Source organism: Suillus discolor, assembly GCF_016758755.1.
Source record: "Suillus discolor strain FC423 chromosome Unknown F5147scaffold_11, whole genome shotgun sequence".
NCBI lineage: Eukaryota > Fungi > Basidiomycota > Agaricomycetes > Boletales > Suillaceae > Suillus > Suillus discolor.
The window spans coordinates 435238-450327 of NW_024541258.1; the positions used below are offsets into that span (position 1 = coordinate 435238).

The window sequence follows — 15090 nt, forward strand, 5'->3', positions numbered from 1 at the left end:
TAAGCCGGGCAAGCCAGGCAAATTCAGGATAGTACAAAACTTTTCCTTTCCAGCATCCCCAAACGTTTCGCATCCTAATCCCTCGATAAACTCCTACATTAATGCCAGTGACTTTCCGACGACATGGGGCAAATTTTCGAATATATATCTAATAATCGCAAACCTTCCCCCAGGTTCAGAGGCAGCCACTGTTACAGGCATCCGTAACACCTACAGGAGCCCCTGCTCTGCCTACGCCTGCCCCTGCTCTGCTAGACTCCCCGCGCAGCGGTGCGCCGCCTGCGCCTAGAAAGACAGCGGTCTACACCGCTATGACCCTGCCCCTGGCGCTATGACCCTGCCCCTGGCCTAGATGGCCTTGTACCTGATCCATGGAGGCTGTACGCCTCATGGTCACCCTAGATCAGCGCATGCATACCACATGTCGCTTCATGAAGATCCGGAGCGCTCTTGGCGCTTCCTGTACCTATGCGCAGTCGCACTTGGCGCTGCACGCTTGATCAGAGGTTAAGCCTCATGTACCTTATCTGACCTCATGTCCTGTTATCATAGATCATAGATATACTATTGATTACAGACTGAGCTAGAATACTTGTAGTACTTCCCTATAAGTAGACAGGATTATTGTACTTAGACTTTACTTTAATCTACTAGGTTCATCCCAGAACTTGTTCATCTAAGCCTTACTAGCTTCCTTGTGCAAGACCGCACTTCTAAGTCGCCCCCTTACGACTTAGCACGTATCTGCTAGCCCTGCATCTCGACGAGCGCCGCCTTACCGAGATCGCCGGAGGAACCCTTGACGTTCCGTCAAGCCGAGAACCACCCTCAGCTTCAGTAGGCTCACTCGAGCCGTCGCTGAGAAGACCTATCCTAGTTCGCACACGCCAACTGACGGTCAGCGTAACAGCCACACGAGACATGGCAGAAGCTTACCGGACAATCCCACTGCGCCCCTCGCAATGGCCAGCAGGAATAGTAAGAGTATCAGACTCCCACTTCTGCATCGACACATGCACTGCGTTCGGAGCCACCCCTTCGGCAGGAGTATACGGGCATGTAGCAGATGCGGGCGCCGAAATATTTAGGAGCAACGGCATCGGCCCATTAGACAAATGGGTAGACGATCATATCTTTTTCAGAATCAGAAGAGAGTACTTACAGCCGTACAACGATAAGAGGAAGAAGTGGAATCAAGTCTTCGTGAAAGAAGGGATGAGACAATCTGGCGCAAGGCTGTGGTTCGGCGACATGTGTTGGGAGACAGGAAAACTGGAGGAATTGAGTGAGGACTGTTCAAAGCCTCTGCAAGACCTTTCATTTCACTCACCGAGATCGAAACATGATGAGCTTTTTGCATTTTGCTTGCAAGATATCAATGAATTGTCAAGTATCCTAGGCATTATATGGGAATTGTTGAAAGACCAACCGTTCTCATCGACAACAATCTATATAGGATTCCTTTGGGATATCGGACGAAGGATAGTCTCACTGAGTCCCGCAAAAGTCAACAAATATCTGGCAGCAATCGACGAATGGAGAAAGAGACCAGCGCATGTTTTACAGGACGTACGAGAGCTATATGGCAAGTTACTACATGCGTGCCAAGCAGTACCACGAGGCAGAGCATACCTAACAAGCCTCGAGGAGATGCTTTCTAGGGTATAGCACGGGTACACCCGCGGGTCGGAAGATCAACACCGTACCCGTACCCGTCAACACCATACCCGTACAGATACGGGTACGGTATTACCCGTACTAACCCGCGGTATGGCAGCTTACCCGCGGTGTTGCATTTACCCGCGGGTACACAAACAAAAAATAGTGGGACTACGTAGAATAACCTTATCCAACGCTCTCGTCCTCTCGTTTTCTTTTCTTCAGAGACTTCATGATCTTAGTAAGGTCCTCGTGCACTACCAGATCACAGCGGAGCCATGAGCCAAGACAGAGGAATGCACGGGTTGATGCTGGAGACAAGCGGTTTCGAGTAAAGTGCAGAAGGTGCCGGCCTTGCGAAAATACACGTTCAACTGCAGTTGAGGTAGCTATGGTGTGTGATACATAAGCTGTGATGCTAGCGAGAGCAATGGTGCACAACCTACCAGGGATACTAAGGTAATCAAGTGCCATCCGGTGCAAATTTGGATATGTCTTTTGATTATGGACCCACCATTGCAGCGGGACTTTGGTATTCTCCACTGGTTGCCGCAAATAGTTGTCAAGCTCATCTACTAGAGATGCCGCTATGCCAAGAGATATGTCACCAAAGTCATCAGCACATTGTCGCACCTTGTCTTCTGCCAAGACATGTGCAGCTGGAGTCGAAGGTAAGACCTGGTCTTTGTAACGATCTATGTACTCTTCTCGAATGAGATTTTCGGCAGCCTCAATCCATTCATCTTCCCATTTTTGTAGTCGGAAATATTCGAGCTTCAGGCCAGGGTGGAGAACTAGCGAGACATGGGTCAGCACAAACCACCTCATATTGAAACAATTGACAACTTATGCTCACCTGTTGCGAACACCCCCAGCAGGGAGTTTGCACTTGCGTGCCCCGCAAGGGAAGAAATGAACTAGACGTCCATCGAGATACTGGACAGTCACAGCGTCAAGCTTAAAAAAAGAATAGACTGCTGAACGCCAAGTTTTTTTGAGTGCGTCTGTGAGTGAAAATTAATCAAGGTCCATGCAGACACGAGCAATAAGTTCACATACTTAGATCGGCCTCATTGTCCTGTTCAGCAGCAGGAGGTGCATCATTTTCATCGATATCAATTACTTCCGGAGCAGGAGAGTGCAACTCGGAGGGGGTTGCTTCGACCTGTGGAACGATAAGCTTAACACGTTTTGCAACATTGTCTGCCGCTATGGACTGCGGACTCGATGATGATACATCTGAAGTTTCTGAACGTGTAGACTCGGCGATCGAGGCCGTCTGATTGACCATAATGATGGAGTGAATGGAGGGAGTATTGAGAAATGTAGAGTTAAAGTGATGTATATCGAAGCGGACAGGCGGGACCTAGACAAAGGTGCGAATATCTCAGTATTCGCATTGAAGACTCTCTACTAACAAATTCTATACCTAGATTATAAGGTGCGTGCGTCAGGTACTGTGATATAAGATAAAATGGACTGAAACATTAGAGGGCGCGAGCCGACGTCGACAGGTCGCTCACCATGCCCGTTTTGGATGCGCATCTCCCCTTGTGCCTGTTCTTCGGCCGTCCCGTCCTTTCCACTCTCGGTTCTATCGGAGACACCCGTAAACATACCCGTATACCGTGCTAACGGGTACGGTATGACCACGGGTACCACATCTCGACACCGTACCCGTACCCGCCATACCCGTGACCCCCATACCCGCGGTGTGGCCCATACCCGTGCTATACCCTAATGCTTTCCCACTGCGGCGCTAAGCCTTTCCTTCCGCATCGAGCAGGAAGCAGGGTAGCGAAGGATCTAGAATGGTGGGCTAGACTACTTCAGCCCGGTGGCGTAAAACGAGCAATTTACCCATCTATCAAACTCGAAAATCCTCTCGCATTCTCAGACGCAAGCTCAGGAATTGGAATAGGCATCGTAATAGGCAACTACTGGAGGGCCTGGAGGTTAATCCCAGGGTGGAAAACACACAATGGTCAATGAGACATCGGATGGGCGGAGGCAGTGGCTTTCGAACTCCTCGTATACACTCTCACCTCTCTGCCTGGCATTGGCAGGCACGTCGTCGTCCATGGAGACAACACAGGCGTCGTTGAAGGATGGTGGAAACGGAGACACAGAAACCAAGAAGTCAACGAAGTCTTTCGTAGAATCAACAAGTTTATTCACACTCTACCCTACCCTTGCGACGTCGTCACTACATACGTCCCAAGCGCTTCCAACCCAGCAGATGAACCATCCAGAGGAATATACAGACCAGCAAGCCTTCTTCTTCCCCCAATCAGCCTTCCAACAGAGCTTAGTACCTTCCTCATCGACGCTACAGAACCACTGTCTGCCGCAGAACTCCGCCTCCTGCGCGATGGCCATTACTTCGCTCCAGCAGCTAAAGTTATCAACCGCGAGCTGCTTAGACAGCAAGCAGCTGAGCGAGCAAGAGAAAGCCGTTCCGAAGAAGAAAGTTTCATCAGCAGTGCGCTCAACGACGATGAAACATAAGAACTCACGATTCGGAGCACCGCTACCAAATGTAACAGATACTTCCCCCTCCCCCATTCCCCAGAACTATAGACTTAATTTGACACCCAAACCTTCCACCCTGCGCCCCCATTGTCTTGCGCGAGACCGATTAAGACTGTGGTTACCAGCGGGAGATAGTACGAGACAAGAGATAGCGGTAACCTCACAGTCTCCTAGACACGAAATTTCGGAGGCGCAGTTAGAACGAATCCTTGACGTCATCGGGTCGTCCTGGGCGCAATCGACAAAAGAAACATATGGGGCAGGTTTGCTGGTGTTCCATGTGTTCTGCGACACAAACAGCATCGCGGAAGAGCACAGATGTCCGGTTGCACGCAGTCTCCTTCTCGATTTTCTCTGCAGTTGTGCAGGATCCTACTCCGGATCATCGTTAGCTAACTACGCGGCGGGTCTAAAAGCCTGGCACTTACTTCATGGAAGGAATTGGTTGATCCCACCCAATGAGTTGAAAGCAGTGCTAGATGGAGCTGCGGCTGCAGCACCTGAGTCGTCCAAGCGTCCCAAACGGCTACCATTCACGCCCGCTTACTTATCCATCATTCGCGACCACCTAGGCCTCAATTCACCGCTAGATGCGGCCATTTTCGCGTGCTTGACGACGACCTTCTATGCAATAGCAAGGTTAGGGGAGTTCACGGTAAACGCAATCAAAGAATTCGATCCGAAGAAACACATAACGAGATCCGGCGTATCCAAAGCAGCAGACCGCAACGGTCTGCCAGTTACAAAATTCCACCTACCAAGCACTAAGTGTTCTCCAAACGAAGGAGAGGAAGCATATTGGGCAATGCAGGAAGGGCCGTCGGACCCGAGCGCTGCGTTGGAAAATCACTTGAGAATCAATCCAGCAAACGGTGATGCGCACCTGTTCGCGTGGAAACACGCCAAAGGACTGCGTCCTTATCGAAGAAAGAACTATTGAAAAGGATAGCATCAGCAACAGCGGCAGCAAACCTACCAGAACTAAAAGGACACGGACTTAGGATTGGGGGAACGCTAGAATACCTTCTGCGCGGAGTGCCTTTCGAAGTCGTGAAAACGATGGGAAGGTGGTCTAGCGAAGCGTTCACACTATATCTCAGAGAGCATGCCGTAATTCTCGCACCTTACATTCAGGCCTCACCAGTACTGGAACCTTTCACGCGATACACAATCCCCCCAGTCTGGTGAAAAGAAGCACTTCTCCTAGTTGAAAGGGCCCCAAGCTTCGCTGAGTGCGTCGTAGTTCTCCTAATACATGGGAACACAGCTCACCTGGCGCCTGAGGCACGGACCCATGTTTCGGGCTGGAAAGCCCCTGCGGGGCTTTCGCCCAAAACAAACAAACAAGCAAACTAACAAACGCATCCAACGAAGTCCCATTACATTCGTAGTTTTCATTAGAAAGAGGATACCGAGTCCATAGATCGAAACCTAGAAAGTAGAATGAGTTTGTACAAATACAAACAAAGACACCAAGCTACGAAAAGCGCATAGACACTATGAAACAGTGCCTACCAGGGATGCGCAAAAAGATTTTTTCCCAGATTATGGATTGGATCAACGACAGCGGAGATGCTGCTAAACGCGTGATGTGGCTATCTGGCCCTGCAGGCAAGGGCAAATCAGCCATCGCGCACACAATTGCCAACTGGTTCGAGGAAACGGGAGGTCTCGGTTCATGTTTTTGTTTCGATCGACACAGAGAAGCAGACCGTTGCCATGAAAAGATTTTCTCCACCATCGCGCACGATCTTGCTGATCGCGATCCGGGGATGAAACGAGCGTTAGCAAATGCAGTCAAGAATGCGACCTCGCTCAAGAATACGACAGATATTGTCCAACAGTGGCGCAAGCTTCTCATGGACCCTCTGAAGAAGTTTTCTGAGTCAAGCATAGGGCCTGTCTTGATCGTGATCGATGCGCTGGACGAGAGTGGCAGAGCAGAGACGCGACAGGACCTTCTCTGGATACTTGTGGGTAAACTTCAGAACAAAGGACTTCCCCAAATCACCGAACTCCCTTCCAACTTTCGGATTCTCGTTACCTCTCGTCCGCTTCTTGACATGGAAAAGGGGTTTGAAGGCGCTGATCATATTCTGCGGTTGTCAATGGACGATATTCCACCTGATGTCGCGGAGTGCGACATTGAGACCTTCGTATCTGAGGAGCTGAAAGAGCTATCAGAATTTCATGACAACCATCTTGCAATGCTCGCTGCGAAATCCGACGGACTCTTTGAGTGGGCGCGTCTCGCCTGCGAATACATCAAAAATCCCCCTCTAGGTGTATGCCACATGGACCGCTTTGATGCATTGGCGAAACGCAGTCCCAGAAAGCAGAGGAACCTGTTGTACGATATGTATCTGGTGATTTTGAAAGAAATTATGAGAAGGGATCAATATGAAGATGACGAGCAGTACAAAGGAGCATTAGCAGGATTTCGCTCTGTGATGGGACAAATACTCGGCACAGCCGAACCACTCCCTCTCAATTCCCTCAATATCATGCGGAAATACTTTCCAGACCAAAGCAAGCACGACAACATGGACATCATTAAGCATATGGGATCCCTCCTCAGCGGCACCACCAATTCGTGTACTCCCATCCGACCCCTTCACGCATCTTTCCACGACTTCCCGACAGACGAGTCATCCAGCGGAGACTTTTTTGTCGAAGTGTCCAAGGTACAACGTGACCTTGCTTTTGCGTCCCTACGAGTGATGGAACATGGCCTTCGCTTCAATATCTGTGGTTTGAAGTCATCCTACCTCCCTAACTCCCAAGACACGGAGCTGCCCGAACGACTCAAAGCATCCATTCCCCCACATCTGTCCTATTCCTGTCGATATTGGGCTACACATGTTCAAACAACACACTTCGATGATGAGCTCGCAAAGGAAATAAGATCACTCTTCAACAATGAGCGACTGATGTTCTGGATCGAGGCACTCGGACTTCTCAATGCAATCAGTGGTGCAGTTGCTGTGCTTCCACTCATTGCCAAGTGGCTGAAGGTGAGCACATGCCTACGAGGTAGTGTCGGACGAACAACTCATACATAAATACAGGGCCATTCTGGATACGAGGATGTGCGGTCCGCCACGATGGATGTACAAAGATTCATGCAAGTGTTTGGTGGGATGATTTTGCACAGCACACCCCATCTGTATTTATCAGCGCTCCCGTTCTCTCCCGTCAACTCTACCATTGCTACCAAATTTACGGCTATGTTTCCGAATAGCCTTCGTCTGGCATCCGGCCAGGATTTGAAGTGGATGGTTGTGGAGGCCATAATGAGGGGGCACACTCGCGCGGTTTGGTCAGTCTCGTTCTCACCGGATGGTACTCGCATCGTGTCTGGTTCATCAGATAACACTATGCGGCTGTGGAATGCAGCGACGGGACAGCCATTGGGTGAGCCCTTGAAGGGGCACACTCGCCCGGTTACCTCAGTCTCGTTCTCACCGGATGGTACTCGCATCGCGTCTGGTTCATCGGATAACACTGTGCGGCTGTGGAATGCAGCGACAGGAGAGCCCTTGGGTGAGCCCTTGAAGGGGCACACTGACAGGGTTTGGTCAGTCTCATTCTCACCAGATGGTACTCACATCGCGTCTGGTTCAGAGGATAACACTGTGCGGCTGTGGAATGCAGGGACAGGAGAGCCATTGGGTGGGCCCTTGAAGGGGCACGCTGGCCTGGTTTGGTCAGTCTCGTTCTCACCGGATGGTACTCGCATCGCGTCTGGTTCGGAGGATAACACTGTGCGGCTTATGAAAGTGCTGCCATCCCTCGAGTCAACGAAGCTGGATCCCTTTACATCTCCACTGCATCAAAGTACCGCATCTCCCACTCAAGAGAATCATATCACACCAACCAACACTTGTAACCATCCCCCCATTTCCTTCTCGCCCTGCCTGAAACACGCCTTGCCCAACCCCGCTGACTTGCTCGAACCCGCCTCTCATCATCATTCTGATTCAACCCCTTTCTTACTGCAGCCTGATGGGTGGGTCATGGGGCCCAGACATGAGCTTCTTTTCTGGGTACCTCCTGCTTCCCGACACGTGTTTTATACTCCTTGGACTTCATTGGTGATACCCAGAGGATACCCTGAGCTTGATTTGAGCTGCATGGCGAACGGGACGCGCTGGTCGAGTTGCCAAGATGCATAAGTTTTTAGTCTTTACCATCCGTCCTCATAGTTGCTGACGTCAATCCCTCCAGCTCCACGTAACGATGATTTTATTGCTGCAATATCGAGTGTACCATTTGATTCTATGGTTCTCTTCCTATTTCATACCTAGCGCCGATCCTGAATTTGTAGTTGCCTGACTGAACAATGCACTGAACAGCAGACGGTACCTTCAGACTTTCCAACTCGACCGTCGTTCTCATGACAGCCAGTCTCGATCGAAGTGTATGTCATGAAGCGGCTACAACCTCACACGTACAGATCTAGATATAAGGACGTGCTGATCGGCTCATTCTGACAAGATCATTGAACTCAAGTGCTCCGTGCGTCTCTATTTGTAAATTTCTGAGCGACTGGGATCATACTTGGAATGATATCCTGGTGTGTTCCTGTCCCTCATCATACTTCTTTGTCGGGTTCTTGTTTGATTGTTTTTCCAACGATAGATACACTGCTGACGATATTATGCGTGTAGTAGTTACAAGGAAAAGATGTCTATACGAACCACCGGCCTGCTTTCAACTCTTAGAGAAAGCGGAAACAGCGATGACCTCTACGCTACTTAAAAACTACGTTGATGGTAAAATACGAATGAGTTGAGATGTAAGAGCACAAGCAAAAAGAACTAAACATCCAAAAATATTCCAGAGAAATACTTCTTCACGCCTTCTGTACCCTGTACGATTGCCCCGATCACTCCGTCCGGCCGTATCACAAACACTCTCGCCTGGCCAGCTTTCATGAGGTAAGCCGAATAAGCATGGCTCTCCTGATCAACAAGAATGAGATCAGCAGGGGATGCAACAGACGTTACTGATGCGGATGAAGGCAGAACGACTGCCGATCGCACAACGCTTGTATCATATGCCTCTAGCATACCCAAGATCGGGGCAGCATCTGCATGACTCGGCGCGAACACAAGCACAGTGTGATACCAAGGTCTGTAGAGACTAAAAAGTGTCTTCACATCAGACTCTCCACCTCCCACCTGGACTAGGTTTGGTGCGTCAGGCGCCCTGTCTCCAGCCTCTAGGTGCTCCTCGTCAAGCACCCCGTACGCATTTATAGGCTTCCCTGGGATTGCAAACTCGTCGAGAACGATGTCGCTGAATCGGTAATTGATCCCAAGCATAAAAAGGATGGGGGTTCGTGCGATGGTTATGCTGTCTGTCTTTAATGCCTGGTCGAGAATCGTGGTGGTCATCTCGAGCATCTCGGAGATGACAGGCAGACGCTCGGCATTATACGTCTCAAGAAGAGACTTGTCGGCGAGTCCTTTTTCGACGAGCGCAAGTTTCCAACCTAGATTGAACTGGTATACGGTCAGTGGTGTCATACGTACTGCGTTTGCAAGACTTACAGCATCTTGTATACTTGAATTGAGTCCCTATTCATAGATAGGTGAGTAGGCATATGAATTTGATCAGAACATACACACCTGACCACCGGTTGGACTGTGGACACTGAATATATGTCAGAATCAATTTGGCAAGAAAGCGCTCAAAGATAGACATACTGAGCAGCATCTACGTAGACTCCCATCAGCACGGGTACATCATTCAAAAATAGAACCACATACCGCCTGCAACAAAAACTCGGCCCTCGCTGAACTTGTTTACCATGCGGATGTTGGCCCTAAACAAATGAACATTGAAAACTCATCTATGCAACAAGATAAGACACACCTGGACTCCCTCACCTAGACGAGCTTGTTAAACGTAATCTCAGTGGGTATCACTGATGTGATAGTCTCGAAGATCAGCTCCTCGCTCTGAGCGACCTTTGTCGTGTCTAGATTATTGTCAATGATGACAAACTGCCAGCCATCCTCGCCAATTTCGTCTGTTGGACGCAATGAGACGCTGCCCAACGTCATATACACATCCGCAACCTTCAAGGGTAGAGACTGGACATACCCTCGCTTAAAGGTCCCAAACCGGTGCCAATACTTTCAAGACAGTATAAGCAGCACTCCTTCATGGATTAGGTAGAAATCGGACGCACTTCCCTATCAAGACCAACGCCATGTAAACGAATATCTCCCATGACCAGTCGGATATCGTCTCTAGTCTCGCCTAAGAATGTAAGCCCGAGCTGTTTACGCACGATGCCTACAAACCATAACTCAGACTCATCCTACTACATTTGAATTTGACCGCGTTTTACCTCTAGCACCATCAGCACCGATCACCCACTTAGTATTGAAAGTTTCCAATATGCCGTTTTTTGCTAGAACAGCCGTGACACCTTCATCGGACTGCTCGAACGAACGCAATTCGGTGCCCATCTCGACAGAGCATGAGAATTTCTCTAGGTGACGTCGCAGAATCACATCCAGGAGTTGCTGACCTATCAGCTTTGGAACGTGCTACAATGGGTGGAAATCATTAGCATGACTGCTTGATAGAGATAATTCTGTTTAGTACGTACGAATGGTATCGTAGGGGTAGGTTCCACATGCCGGGTCATCAACGATTCTGTCGCAAATTACATTGTCCCGTGCTTGTAGGAACGGATTGTGAGGACGGGTTTGGCGAGCTCGTTGACTTCTGGGACATTCAGGAAGTTGAAGAGTTCGAAGGAGCGTGGCTAGATCATCCATTAAATGAGACTATAGGAAATTAGAGAAGTATTGTCATGACACACCCAGATTCCAGGACCACGCTGTCCGATTCGAGGGTTGGGATCTTTGTCAATGATGCGAACTGGTATACCGTTCTGGAGGAGCGTTAACGCTGCTACCAGACCTGTTGGCCCAGCGCCTACCTAAGAAAGAGGAACTAAGCTGAGAGCAACCCTCCATCATATATATGCGGTTCACTTACGACTAGCACGAGAGGACGAGTAGAATTCATGTGTAGCGTTCAGAGGTTTTTGAATCACATTAATCCACATCTTATAATATAGGGGATAGCCGATCACAGCGGAACAGGTAACCATACGTCCAAGTGTGCATCCCGTATCAGTGTCGCAACTGATAGCAAGGAATTGCCGACATTACACGTCCCTGTCAGATGATATGTCAAAACGTCCGCGGACACAGTGCGATGGGGTTTAGTGTTGATGTCTGTTCCCGAGCTTGAAAGAAACTGACGTGTACCTTGTGAGGCTTAGCCACAGGAACGAGAGACATACCAATTGACTCCTTTACTAGTAGACTATACGAGTCACTGAATCTTGGCTGCACGTTGCACAAACTGCCCCGTGTCTCTACAAACAACTACAAACAACCCTGTCGAGTTATCAGATTGATTTGTAATAACAGTCTAACCTTGTATTCCATAAAGACAACAGATAGAGTATTTATAACGCATGTCATACTAATCCATATAAGAAGGAGCCAGCACCTTTATCGTAAATTCAAACTCGTAAATCATTGTATCATAAATCGTGAATATCACCCCCTCACACTCCCCTGTTCACTAACATACGCCATCCTCCCAAACCCACTACCACCGGCACTCATACTCGCGTATCCCTCCCCTCCACCCCTCACATACCCCTCCCCTCCACTCCTCACATACCCCTCCCCTCCACCACCACCAACACTCCCACTCCGTCCATACGACCCCACCCTCGGCGTCCCACCCGCACTCCCATTCAAAGCCATCCCCACAGAATACCTCGTCCCACTCCCAGGAGCAGTAGCAGTATACAAACTCGCCGCACTCCCCGCAGCCCTATACTTCCTCTTCGGCGTCTGCAACCCCGCATCACTACTAGTATCACTGGAGTCGTCATCCGACTCAGGCCCAAACTTCTGAGATGGAGGGGGGATCACTACTGGTTCGTTCGGGTCGTCGTGTATCGTTTTGGGACTGCACGGGACTACGATCGTGTTGCTGGCGTATTGGTGGTTGGTGGGTCCGCTGTATTGGTGGTGACCGTGTTGGGAGGAGCTGCCAGGTGCTGCCAGGCTGCTGCTTGGTGTGTATGGACGCGGAGTTGGTGGGCCGGTGGGTACGAACCCGGGTGGGAGGCCTGAAGGTAAGCTTGAATACATCGTGCTACCTGTAGGCGGTATAGGCACCATCGACGGTGTCACGTGTGCTGGTGATGGGGAATACGACGATGGTGGTGGTGGTGGTAATGGGCGGTCGGCGTCTGCGGGACTGAGGAAGTACGGGCGCTGCCCAGACGGTGTTACCTGCGACATGTTGGATGCGGGACGTGACTAGAGTTGTGTCACGTTTGTCAATGCTCAATGGTCTGAGAAGAGAGGCTACTCACCGGCGGTTGGATCGTGATGTTAACGGTACCAGATGATGATGAACTAATGGGACGCGTTGATTGTTGTGCTGGTGATCTAGCTACTGATATAGCAGACGGTGCTTTCTGCAGCCGAATCTGTTCTCTAGACGAACGCGGGGCTGGCATAGAAACATGTACGAAGCCAGCCTGCAACTCGATCAGCACGCACGCCACAAATGAGTTTTGTCGAGTAAAACACACCTCGTCTGCTTCTTCTTCTACACTCGCTCTCATGCTCCGGCTACTAGGTGTACTACTCTGCTCACGTACGCTCGTAACCTCGGGAATGACACTCAGCCCGCTAGATTGATGGTGCTCCGGAGGACTAAGCAGCTCTAGTTCTGACGTCCTCGTAGAGGCCACACTTTCCGTAGCCGAAGCTCTCCGACGTACCGTTCGTTGGTTACGAGAGTCAGAAGCAGGGACCGAATATAACGGCGCGCCAGGAGATCGAGGCTCTGGTACCATAAGTACAGGATCTTGGGGTAGGGAGCGCAAAGGTGTGTCAGGACTTGAACAAATGGGCGAGGGCGTACGACGCGAGCGCTGAAACTCATGTGGAGGTGGCAAGCGGATAATGAGAGAAGAATCAGCTTCTGGAATCCAACCATCTAAAGGAATGTCGTCCATCGCGTTGGCAGGGGAGAACATGGTACTGCGCGCAGATGAGGTCTGGGGTGGACGTTGCTGTTGCTGTGATTGTGGTTGATGTTGAGCGCGGGGGCGTGTAGGCGTGCGAGGACGTGTAGGCGTAAGAGGACGTGATTGTTCGCTGGAAGTGCGCGATACCGGTTCTGGTCTGAATCGCGGGGTATTCTGCGCCTCAACAGAGCCACCTCTCGAATCGCTACCTTCATCGTCACTGGGGGCAGCAAAGTAGCGGTCGAGGACACGATCTGCTGTTACTCGACCTTGTGCATAACCCTTTGTCCGCCCATGCACGTACCCCATATCCTTCCCCATCTCCAATCCTTCCTGGAGACCCTGTTTACGGCCCTCCTCACGAGCGACTTCAATCATCTTCTCCTCCATCAATTTGCGCAACCTAGTCCTTGACTTTGCAGCGCTCTCCTCTGCTTCCCTCCTCCTGTCTTCGACATCCTTCATCACGCCCTGCGCACGGAAAATCTCCTTCTGTGCTTGTTCGAGAGCGTCTTTGTATAGCCTTAGCTCCTCTGTCAGACGTACAATCTCGCTTTGAGAGACTATGCGCGTATCGTTGGCCTCTTTGAACCGTAGGCATGCTTCCTTTGCTTTGAGCTCTGCATTATCAGCACGGTCCTGCTCGAATGCAAGTTGTGAATTTAAGAGAGAGACGTCGGCGCGGAGATCGCGCACGGCAGATTCTGCATCTGCGAGGAGCTGTAGAACTTCACGGTTTGTCGGAGGTTGTGAACTAGTGCGAGAGATAGGCTTCGAAGCCTTTGAGGCGGTAGAATGGTGTGATTGGGAACGTGCGAGGGGTGGTATTGGGAGTGGTGAGGTGTTTGATTTGTCGCCACTTATGTTACTGGGACCTGCTCGGGGTGTGCTTGGTGGTTGGCTCATGGGACTAGATGAGGCGCTGGTTAGTTCGGTTCTGTCTTGATAAAGGATTCACATACAGGAACAAGACTAGGACGAGGTTATGAGGTGTGCCAGGGTTAATACATGGCAGTGACTCTACAACTTATTACTACTTTTAAAGTGTCCAAAATTGTATCACTGCTTTGACATTACATAACCAATTTTATATCAACCATGTCAGACTGTCACGTCCGGTTGAGACTCTGTGATTTCCTTGACTCAAAGAGTGTCAACTCATCGACATGGCCCCTTCATTCACGCGGCCACTGGCGACCACGGCCCGATGCATGTCGATAACCCGATCAAACATCGACATGACAAGCGTCCTGTGTGCGAGTTTTCATTGTCTTTCGATGTCGGCCTCAACGAAAATTAAGCGTTCAAGAATCAACGCAGCACAGACAACTCAGCGGTCAAGTTTGATCCCATCTTTGGACTCGCCTGGTGCGTTGGTGAATACATTTCCCCCAGCAGCATCAGTCAAACTCACCGGAGCTAGGTTACGGAACATCCAACGCGTGTTTTTCGCCAATCGACCCTGCCGCTGAGAAGCCTGGGCAGTGGGTTGGACAATACCATCGTCAAGGAAAACATAGATCCGGAATCCCCTGCTGGTCCTAAAGCAACATACCATCAACAGATAACAACTTCGGAAGTCAACCTTCTTGTCTTCTGAATCGCAGCACCTACCGATATCCGGTTTCCAACTCGAGTGCGATGTACGCGTGCCGTGGCATGGGAAGCTCATGCATTTATCCATGGAGTTGATATATCACTCAACACGTGCATCAGACGAAGCATTTCGAGCTGTCCGCGTCCATTTTTGCGAGACATGTGCTGTCATGCGATTCAACAACAAATGAACATTTGGATGTTCGGCTGGGATG

At 50.1% G+C, this 15090-nt stretch overlaps 4 protein-coding genes across 4 annotated transcripts; 2 read left to right on the top strand and 2 right to left on the bottom strand.

Moving 5' to 3' along the window:
* Positions 1 to 3315: 3315 nt before the first annotated feature.
* Positions 3316 to 5704, top strand: F5147DRAFT_680112 (uncharacterized protein). Its single transcript, XM_041436294.1, has 2 exons — positions 3316 to 5105; positions 5141 to 5704. Exons 1-2 carry the CDS (start codon positions 3641 to 3643, stop codon positions 5377 to 5379), a joined length of 1704 nt encoding a protein of 567 aa, XP_041296152.1. The 5' UTR covers positions 3316 to 3640; the 3' UTR covers positions 5380 to 5704.
* A 2260-nt stretch (positions 5705 to 7964) lies between these two features.
* On the top strand, positions 7965 to 8366 carry F5147DRAFT_570914 (uncharacterized protein; the record flags this gene model as incomplete). Its single annotated transcript, XM_041431020.1, has 1 exon — positions 7965 to 8366. The coding sequence occupies one exon, from the start codon at positions 7965 to 7967 to the stop codon at positions 8364 to 8366; it is 402 nt and encodes a 133-aa protein (XP_041296153.1).
* A 645-nt stretch (positions 8367 to 9011) lies between these two features.
* Positions 9012 to 11584, bottom strand: F5147DRAFT_787941 (FAD binding domain-containing protein; the record flags this gene model as incomplete). Its single annotated transcript, XM_041442970.1, has 13 exons — positions 11212 to 11584; positions 11033 to 11152; positions 10900 to 10975; positions 10817 to 10863; positions 10553 to 10754; positions 10391 to 10497; positions 10125 to 10334; positions 10072 to 10085; positions 9966 to 10021; positions 9903 to 9912; positions 9825 to 9849; positions 9747 to 9773; positions 9012 to 9698 (listed from the first exon to the last, which is right to left on the bottom strand). The coding sequence occupies exons 1-13, from the start codon at positions 11239 to 11241 to the stop codon at positions 9012 to 9014; spliced, it is 1611 nt and encodes a 536-aa protein (XP_041296154.1). The 5' UTR covers positions 11242 to 11584.
* Positions 11585 to 11647: 63 nt separating this feature from the next.
* On the bottom strand, positions 11648 to 14423 carry F5147DRAFT_35408 (uncharacterized protein). Its single transcript, XM_041429358.1, has 3 exons — positions 14242 to 14423; positions 12617 to 14189; positions 11648 to 12560 (listed from the first exon to the last, which is right to left on the bottom strand). The coding sequence occupies exons 2-3, from the start codon at positions 14183 to 14185 to the stop codon at positions 11784 to 11786; spliced, it is 2346 nt and encodes a 781-aa protein (XP_041296155.1). The 5' UTR covers positions 14186 to 14189; positions 14242 to 14423; the 3' UTR covers positions 11648 to 11783.
* Positions 14424 to 15090: the final 667 nt, after the last annotated feature.